Source organism: Notamacropus eugenii, chromosome 1 (assembly GCF_028372415.1).
Source record: "Notamacropus eugenii isolate mMacEug1 chromosome 1, mMacEug1.pri_v2, whole genome shotgun sequence".
Lineage (NCBI taxonomy): Eukaryota > Metazoa > Chordata > Mammalia > Diprotodontia > Macropodidae > Notamacropus > Notamacropus eugenii.
The window spans coordinates 411,641,633-411,652,171 of record NC_092872.1 but is presented as its reverse complement, the minus strand read 5'-3'; the positions used below and the strand labels follow the sequence as shown (position 1 = coordinate 411,652,171).

Here is a 10,539-nt window from a genome sequence, read left to right as displayed (position 1 = left end):
GAGGTCATAAAGAGTCAGACACTACTGAAATGACACAGCAATAAAAGACAAATGAGAAAACTGATACTCAGTGAGTGGAAGTGTCTATGTAGTCAAGCTGGCCATCACTGATCAAGAATCTCCTCCACAGCATCTCCTCCCCCAAAGTTCAAAGACCTCAAACAATGGGAAATTTACTTCCTCCCTAGTCTTCCTTTGGTCAATTCATATTGTCAAGATGTCCTTTACTTGGTTGAGCTAGCATCTCAGTTCCTCTATTGCTTCCTGTTTTACCTTCTGGGATGAAGCAAAAATAACTTCAATATTTGTTCTTCATGACAACCCTTGGAATACTTGCAAACAAGTATTTTTTTTATATATGTATGCATTTGTGTGTATGTATACATGCATGTATATCTTGGATTGTGTCATTGTGTGATTTGTCCTTAGTTCTCAAAGAGGACCATGTTACATCTAGGATATTGCAATACCAAGGGTCATGTCTACAGAGCTTCTCTTATGTGGATGATAGATGTCTCAGCAAGGAGAAGATGCTGACCCTGAGAAGATCAAAGTACTCCTCATCTAGTCATATTAGAAGAATTATTGAGACCTGAGTATCTTCCTCAACTTCAGTGGCTACTTTTGAAATCTTTGAGGTGTTATAACATCAGTGAAGAGCCCTCTAATCATCTCACTTGTGAGTACATGGTTGAGAGGAACCAAAAACAAAATGGGTAAAGACTACGTGTCCTGAACTCTCTGATACTAACTGCAGGTCACCAGTCCATTCACAAATTAGAGTTCTTATCTTTGAAGTAGACTACTATGAATTAGTAGTATGAATTGAGATTATATGAGTGAAGCTTGATTGTAATGAATGAATGGAAAGCAGCCTACTGACACGTTCTCTCCAGTACTAAGGTAGATGTTTCCAGCAAGTAGTTATCTGCTCTTCAATTTATAGTCTTAGACCGATACCTGGGACATTGAGACATTAACATGTTCATGGTTATAGTGAATAGCACACGCCAGAAGCAAGGCTTCAACTTGAATCTGAGTTTTCTGACTCTAAGGCTGGCACTCTATATACTACACCATGCTGCTGGTGAGGAGATCCTTTACTGAACAGAGGATTAGACCAGATGTCCTAGGTGAACTTGCCAACCCCCATGGATTCAATGATCACCACTATGATGATGAATCCCAAATCTACTTATCCTACCTTTTACATGGATTCCTCCAAGTGTCACCAAATTACTCTTTGGTAGCCAGAGTATCACGATGACCCTAGTTCAAATTGCACATTACAATCAATAAGTTGAGAATCTGCCTATCCTTCCCCTTTTCTGATGCTTCCACCTCCTCCTTCCTTACTTCCCTAGGACTTGATGTCTAGGAAACAGCTTTGCATCTTGGCGGATTGTTAATATTGTTACTTTGCTTCTAGTGTATATTCCTGACTCAATTGGGGATGGGGGGAGAGGCAGCAAATTGCATCTGGGAGTAGACTAGGTAATGTAAAATTCTTCAAACATACTTCACTGAAACTCCTTGTTCAAAGTATTTCATTTGAGAAGCCGCGGTGTAGTTTGAACTTTCATTTTATACATACGGAAACTGGGACCTAGAGAGGGGAAATTATTTGTCCAGCATGGCAATTATCAAGTGGAATTAAACTATCAACCAATTGATCAATAACTATTTATTAAGTTACAGCTATGTACCAGAAACTGGGCTATGTGTAGCAAATAAAAGGCCAAGAATGAAACCTTCCTTATCTTTAAGTAGCTTATCTTTTATTGGAAGGCATTTACATTTTATGGGAAAAAAATGGTGATTCGCATCTGGGTCTTATGATGCAAAATCCAGTGTGCTTTTCCCTATAACCATCTTTCAGACTGGTGTCCATGGCATTATAAGATGTCAGTGCTGGAAATGAATGTAATATAGGACACAGGGAAAAACTTCTCAAATTTACACACTGAAAGATTTTTTTCATAGTGATTTTTACTGAACACAATAAACCTAGAAGGGAAAATTCTCACTTTCCTCATCACTAAAAACACAATTTCATGAGACCATAATCAGTTAGGGGGAAAACAGAGCTTACACCATCATGGAATACAGAATATAAAACCTAAAGGCAACCCAAGAGAATAAAATATAGAAGGTCAGATTCTGAGGTCACTTGGTGAAATAGAACAGAGAATATTTGAATCAGAATGGGTTTTAGAATGATCTAAAATATCAGAGGTGGAAAGTTCTTTAGAAGATGAGATCTAGAACAGATTCAGAATGGAACTAAAGGATAAACTATAATATCATTACGGTTGAATCATGTCAGTCCTTTCTAACTTTTCGTGACCACATTTGGGGTTTTGTTGGCAAAAATGGTAGGATGGTGGTTTACCATTTCCTTCTCACTCATTTTACAGATGAGGAACTGAGGCAAACAGGGTTAAGTGACTTGCCCAGTGCCACACATCCTCCTTACTCCAAAGCCAGTGCTTTATCCACTGCACCACCTAGTGCCCTATCGCATCATTAAAATTTTGTTGTTGAAAATATTTTAAAAGTACTACTAGCAAAATATTCATTATTATATAGGATAGGTACCTGGGAGAGGAGAGGAGAAATTTTGGGGAAAATTAAAGCTAGATAAAGCATAGTATATCAATATATTTTTTTAAAAGTAGCTCCAGTATAATCATTATCAGCATTTGGGGAGGAGGGGCACATGCTCTTTGCTACACTAAATATATTATAACTTCAAACAGATCATCTTTCCCATACCCCATCAAGTGATCTACTGCTAATCTTCATGCATACTCCCAGTCACTGTTCCAAAATAATAGTGTAAAACACTTATCCATTCCTCTGTTCCTCTTTCTCCCAGCTGTTTGTTTGCATCACCCTGGCTCCTGATGATCATAGCAAATGACAAGTCTTCTTCTTTGCTCATTCCTTTCCAAAAACTTAGCACTAAACCTTCAGTTTGGTGTCATCACCTCAGAAAAAGACATGGCATGGAATGGAAGCAGTCAAGAGATACTTGTCCCCTGGGGCCTAGAGACCCAGACATACATGGTAAGGTGAAGGGGAGTAAGGGGTAACACACAAGTGGTCTTTAGATGAGACATTTTATAGATAGAAAGGGGGCATCTCTGAAGTGGAGAACAGGAACTGATGCATTTGGGGTCTAAGAAGAGAGAGGGAAAGGTGGTGAATGGGTGATTTCTAGAGGGACAATCCTGTCCTTGAGAGGCTCACTGTCAAGTTTTGGAGGGCATAGATTTAAGGCAAATAATTACAACAAACATAGGGAGCTTTTGCTAAATGACCTAGGAATGAATGGAAGACATGAGACCAGTTCTGGTCCTGGCAACACTACATGCTTGATGTGTGATCTTGGGTAGGTTATTTCCTCTCTTTGAACCACAGCTTCCTTTCTCTTTCCTTAAAACTCAAAACAAAACATAGTAAGGTTATCCCTTCCACATCATGGGAGTTAGAGGCATGGTGCCTCTCATGATCTGGAAAATTTGCAAGAAATTCTTTGGTCCTCCCTTGTTAACAGAAAAGAAGTTTAAATTATCATGGTATTATAGGATAAAATGTATTGATATTATATAATACTATGCATGTTTTATGCATTTAAACCTTTTCTATGTCATCTGCTAACCTTCAAGTGTCACCTGCAACTTCTGCAAAACTCCTCCCAAATTCTCATTTCATTTATTATGTTGACCCACAATAGATTGAAGGCATGGGAAAAGTTGTGATGTAGAAGGAATAAGGGTATTGATCTCTTCTCTTTTATGTGACATTGGTTTCCCAATATAATCTTCCTGATCTTTCCTCCCACCTCCAACTACTTTTCTATAAAATAAGGAAACACAGATTTTAAAGTTGAAAGACACTCCTACATGGGTTATCTAATTCTGAAAAAGACCTGAAAAAAAGGTCTTTTCAACAATATATATGGCAAGTGGTTCTCCAGCCTTTACTTAGAGAATGCAAGTCAGGAGGGAACCTCCCCACCTCTTGAGGACCTCCATTTTACTTGTAGATACTCATAGCGTATCTAAGGAAGATTTCCTTATATTAAACTGAAATGTATCTCTTAGCACTTTCTACCTACTACTGCTATGTATTAATTGTTCTCTTCCATGAAATGGCCCTTCAAATATTTAGGTAGCTATCTTGTCTCATTAATGTTTTCTCTACTCCAGAAAAAATTGTCCCAAGTTCTTCAATTAATTCTCATGTGACACAAACTCAAGTCCCTTCACCATCTTAATTGACCTCCTTATAGATACTATTTTCCAAAATGTGTGCACAGAATTAACCACAATATTCCAGAACATTCCAGATGTATTCTGACCAAGGAAAAGTCAGAGTAATAGTTCTACACACTTAGTAGCTATGCCTCTCGTAATTTATTCTATGATCAAATTTGCATTTTGGAAATAGAAATGCCTTAGTTTACCGTTAAATTATATTGAACTCATGGTCCAAAGAGACTCTCAGATTTACTTAAACTTTTAAAAATTAATTATGTTTTTCATTAACCAAATTTCTGCCTTTTCTTCTCACCTTCATCAGACCCCATTAAGAAAGAAACACACACACACACACACACACACACACACAGATACACACCCTGCTATAAATATGTATAATTAATTAAAACAAAATTCCACATTGGCCACGTCCAAAACAACATGTCTCCATCAGCACTTTGAGTCTGTCTTTGTTAGGAGGTGGCTAGCATGCTTCATTACAAATCTTTTAGAATCATGATTGGTCATTGCATTGATCAGAATTTCTAAGTCTTTCAAAATTGCTTGTCTTCACAAAGTTGTTATTGTTTAAATTGCTCTCCTGATTCTGCTCACTTCAGTCTGCATCAATTCATACAAATTTTCTGGGCTTTCTCCAAAGCTATCTCTTTCATCATCATTCATCACTTCAAAATTCCATCACATTCATATAACTTAACTTAGTCAGCTATTCTCCAATTAATGGACATCCTTCTAGTTTCCAATTCTTTGACACCACAAAAAAAAGTGGTTAATAACAGTTTTGTACATATGAGTCATTTTCCTATTTCTTTGATTTCTTTGGGGTATAGACTTAGTATTGCTGGGTCAAAAGGTATGAATAATTTAATAACTTTGGGACATTGATTCAAATTGCTTTCCAGAATGACTGGCCCAGTTCACAGCTCTACCAAGACTTTGTTACTGTAGCCCCTCTGACATTTGCCATTTGGGGGGTCAATTTTGATACTCTGAAAAGTGTGAGATGATACGTGAGAGGTGTTTTAGTTTGTATCTTCTGCTGTTTTGATACGCTGTCTTTGTCTTTAAGTTATTGGTAAGAGTATGACAGAACTCAGAGACACACATATTCTAGCATCATTTCTGGATGATATCAACCCATTAATAACTCGATCATTTAATAATAGGTCATTTAACCAATTCCAAATCCAATCAGTCACATTATCATGTAACTTCTATCTCTCTGCATTTTCTACAAGAAAAGCAGGAGAGACTGTCAAATTCTTTGCTAAAATAAAGATAGGTTATATTTGCAACTTTTCTTTAAACTATTTGGTTAGTAACCCTGTCAAAAAATTAAAAAAGAAATATCTTTAGCCTGGTATGACTTTTTTCCTTCAAAATCAGAATGTATGAATAATCAATGTTTATTTTTATTTGTTTATTTATTTTTACATGATTATCATTTCTGGATATATGGTAGCTATATGTCATAGATTATCATTACATTCTCTCTTTTGCATTACAAGATTCCTTCTAGTTCTAAAATTCTATGTTCTTTGTACAAAGGTCCCTTCTGGTTCTCAAACTTTATTATGTATGCCCTAAGGATATTTTCATTTCTACAACTCCGTGCTCTACGCTTTTAAGAATCTTCCATCCATGCCAGTCTATGTTCTGTATTCTAGGTTTCCTTCTAGCTCTAAAATTCCATGTTCATTATCTGAGTGTTCTCACAGCTCAGATCTTCTTAGATTCTATGATAACAAATATCTTCTAGTCCAAATGGTCTATATCACATTTCACACTCTCTCTAGCTTTACTGTTCTATGTTCGTGTTTCTTAGGTGCTCTCTCTATTTAAATTCCATCATCTATGTTTTTAAGCTCTTTGCAGTTCCAACATCATAGTCCATGTGTGTTCTTTAAGATCTTTCCTACTTCTAACCACTCTGCTTGCCTTCCTGCTAACATTCTGTGTTTTATGTTCTATATTCTAAGGTCCTTTCAAGTTACACCAATCTGTGCCCTAGTTTCTCTAGGAGTCTTTAAGGAAGATGTTATTTTCATCTGTGTCTTCTGAGTGCCTCAAATATATTCTGAACTTCTCTTGGGGGATTACTTTTACAGCTTACATATATACAGTATTTTGTTGTAACAAGGCTTTTCTCCATGCTACCTCATTTGGTTCTCTTTGGGTGAAATAGTTTAGGGATTATTATACCTATTTCATAGATGAGGTAACAGAGTCAGATAATTCAAATAATTTCTGACATACAGCTAGTCTATGATGGGTCATTGACTGAGGTAAGTCAGCCTTGAAGTCAGGTCTATTGAGTCTTTTGCTCTTTCTTTTTAGTCGTTCATGATAGACTGAATTTAAATCATGTTTTTCATCATACCACTTGGAAGATGGGAAACAGAAATAAGCACCTCAGAATTCTTATTTGAGGGAGTAGGTGAAAAGCACTGAGTGGGAAGCTAATTTGTTGGTGGGTAAACAGGAATGAACTGTCTCTATTACAGGTCCTTCCCATGGAAAACATGACAATATTGCTCCAGGATAGCTCCTTAGCACCATCAGACACAGCTGTTGACTCCCCTCACCCAGGCTGGGCTGCTCTTGACATCCTGTGCATAATCATCTATGGAGTAACATTCTTCATGGGTACTGTTGGAAATGCACTTGTCATCTGGGTGGCCGGCTTCCGTATGCCTCATACTGTCAACACTGTGTGGTTTATCAACCTTGCTATTGCTGACTTTGTTTTCTGCCTCTCCGTACCTCTCAACATGACCCTTGTGATTCTGCACAGACACTGGCCATTTGGTCGGACTCTCTGCAAGCTCCATGGTGCCATAAATAACCTCAACCTCTTTGCTAGTGTCTTCCTAGTGTCTCTCCTTTCTGTGGACCGCTGTGTCACTGTCCTTTGGCCCCTTTGGGCCAAGAAACATCGAAGACCACATCTGGCAGCCCTTGGGGCCATGGGAGCCTGGATCATGGCCCTTCCCTTCTGTGGCATCTCACTGATGATCAAGGACACAATTACATACCAAGGTGTCACCTACTGCTACAACAACTATGATGTCTGGAATGAAACCCATGGGAACTATGAGCTGTGGCAAAAGATTGCCATCCCTCGGTACTATGCCCTTATCATCATCCATTTAGTGTGTGGCTTTGTGGGACCGATGGTTGTCATTGTGGTCTGTTATGGCCTGATAAGTGTCAAGCTTTGGCAGAATCAACTTGCATCATCTAGAAGGTCCTTTCGGGTCCTCATGGCTGTGGTTGTTGCCTTCTTCCTCTGCTGGCTGCCCTTTCATGTGTTCCAGTGGGCAGAATTCATCTCCTCCTTGAAGAATCATCAGGTCCTCTATACCACTGTCCAGCAACTGGGTGCAATTGTCACTTCCCTGGCCTTCTTGAACAGCTGCCTCAACCCAGTACTTTATGTATTCACTAGGTATGATTTCCGGGAACAGCTTCTCTACTCTCTGCCAACAGCCATGAAACGAGCCTTGACTGACAAATCATAAGACAAAAGACATCCCTGCTGCAGGTTACAAAAATGTCATGGGTCCTTGGATCCTGCCTCTACCCTATCTCCACTCGTAGCTAAGTTTACAAGGCTATAAGATTGAAATCAAAAATCATCTATAGCACACAACTCATGAGTTTCAAGTCTCATTGGACACTGATGAGAGCACTCTGTACCCTGGAGCAAGTTTCCCCTCTCTGTAACTATACTCTACTTTGCCTTGTCTGCAAAATTAGAGTTAAAGTTGACGGTTTCTAAGGTCCCTTTCAGCTTTTTACCCTATGATCCTATGGCATTATCATGCAGTAGACTGAGAGCAATTCAGGGAGAGTTAAATAAGATATAGTCCCTGCTTTGAAGGAGTTCTCAGCATATTAAGGGGAGGATCATAGAATCATATATGTATAGCTGCTACAGACCTAAGAGATCCTTTAGTTCAAGGATGTTTAACTTTAGGTACCTGGAGTCTTAAATCTTCCACAAATAGTTTCAAGGCTGTCCATTAACTTAGATGGGAAAAAAAATACTTCCTTGTTTTAACAAGATTGGTTTATTTTGTAACCCTGTGCATTTTGTTTTATGCATCTAAGTACATTATTCTGTGAAGGGGTCTGTAAGCTTCATCAGAATTCAAAAGGATGATATAAAAGAGTTGAGAAACCTTGCCCAACATCTTCACTTTACAGTTGATGAAGTTTAGTCAAAGAGAGGTTAAGTGACTTCCTGATTTAAATTAAGTGATTTACCACTTAAGTAAGTGCCCATGGCCACTCAAGTGGAAATGGCATAGATTGGTTTCAAACCAGGACTCCAGATTCCCAAATCAGTGCTCTTTCCCATTCAGTCCTATTTGGCAATGAACATAGGTAATACCAGGCAGTCTACGTTCAGTGGTACAAAGTGCTTAGAGATGTCAGATGAGGGCAGTACTACTATGTGCTGGATGGTCAGGACTTTTGCTATAAAGGATGAGGAGAGACTTGATTTGATCCTGCAAAATGAATAGATCTGGAGAGGTGAGGGATAGGGAAGAGAACAGAACAGGAGAGAAAACATTTTAATGAAATATTTTAATAGAGGTATAGATGACATACTTATAAATTGTATAGAAAGCACAAAGCTAGGAGGCATATCAAACCCATTAGATGACAAAATATTTCTGCAGAGATATCTAATATAATGTAAGAAGAGACCTGGAGAGATAAAAATTCCTTTGAAAAAAATTGGGATTTTTGGTGGACTGCAAACTCAAGATGATTCAAATGGGTAATATGGCAGCTAAAAAAGTCAGTGTGGGATGGTGTGAGGAGAGAAAATAATTGCTTGTTAATTTTCAAAAAGGAAAATCAAATAAAATTATATTTAAAAAAAACTAAAGCAATCTAATACTACATTAAAAGAAGTATAAATAGTGCCCAGAATAAGGGAGATAGTAGTCCTGCTCTATTCTGCTCTGAATGGAGGACATCATTTTACTGATTTCATTGGCTACTTGTACGATAGAATATTCTTATTCCTTGAATTTTGCTTTTCTGCTTAAGTCCCTGCTTCTCAGAGAGAAGATTCCACCAGTTCCTATCTCTACTTTCCTTTGCAACAATAAAAACTCCTATATACCATATGGCCCAGTTCCTTCATTCTGAAGATAATGTGCACAAAGATTTGCAGTTGAATGTATAATTGTCTTTCTGTTTTGCCTTGCACAGGGAAGTGTTCATCTTATTTCATATGTGCTAATTTTGAAAGTAAAAAAGTAAAAACTATGTAACTAAAAATATTATATATGTTCATATCAGTATATAGAAAACATACACAGACTGGGAACAGATATATTGGCAATCATGACTGGTTAACTTGTATTTGGAATGATTGCTGATTACATACACACACATATGTATGTGTGTATGTGTGTATATACATATATATATATACACACACATATATGTATATATATATGTATATACACACACATATATGTATATATATATGCATGTGCTGTATCTTAGGTAGAGCCTAACTTAAAGGGTAAACTATAGTCCAGATCACTGACTGTTAAATCTTCTATGAGTTGTGACTGTTTGTGATGTAACTGTAAGAAAAGTACCCATGTCTACAATATCTTATTCTTTTATTTCTCCCAATGTCAAACACAAGGTTATATATATAGCAGGTACACAATAAATGTTCCTTGAATTGAATCACTTTCTCTTCCAATTTCTAAGTCCTTGGTAGAGGGACTCTTCTGTAAGCCACAACCCTGAATGACACATCTTGAGAACATTTCAACTCTGAGGACAGAAGGAAAGAAGACCCAGGACCAAACACTAATAGTATTATATAGCATATTCCAACCTCACCCTTTCTTTATCCTACATGAAGGATTCAGAGCTAGAAGGAACAATGATGGTCATGTTCCCCAACCACCTCATTTTATGGGTCAGGGAACCAGAGCCAGAGAGGAAACACAACTTATCCAAGGTTACTTGGTCAATGAGAAGCATGACCAGGATTCAAATCCAAGCTTCTATCACCCAGTTCAGGATCTTTCTACCACACTATACTGTCACCTTGATGTATACAGCAAGAAAATTTTGATTTAGGCCTGACTGGGGGGAGGGGAGGGGTTGAGATGGCATAGTCCCTACTTTCAGGGATCTGAAAATCTACTACACGTGTTTATATAATATTAGATATATTTTATGCAAATATAATTTTCCTGAGTATCAAGAA

At 37.7% G+C, this 10,539-nt stretch overlaps 1 protein-coding gene across 1 annotated transcript; it reads left to right on the top strand.

The window, feature by feature from the left end:
* Positions 1-2,970: 2,970 nt before the first annotated feature.
* Positions 2,971-9,973, top strand: LOC140526330 (N-formyl peptide receptor 2-like). The gene is made up of 2 exons (XM_072642464.1): positions 2,971-3,069; positions 6,791-9,973. Exons 1-2 carry the CDS (start codon positions 3,004-3,006, stop codon positions 7,805-7,807), a joined length of 1,083 nt encoding a protein of 360 aa, XP_072498565.1. The 5' UTR covers positions 2,971-3,003; the 3' UTR covers positions 7,808-9,973.
* The last annotated feature ends 566 nt before the right edge of the window (positions 9,974-10,539 follow it).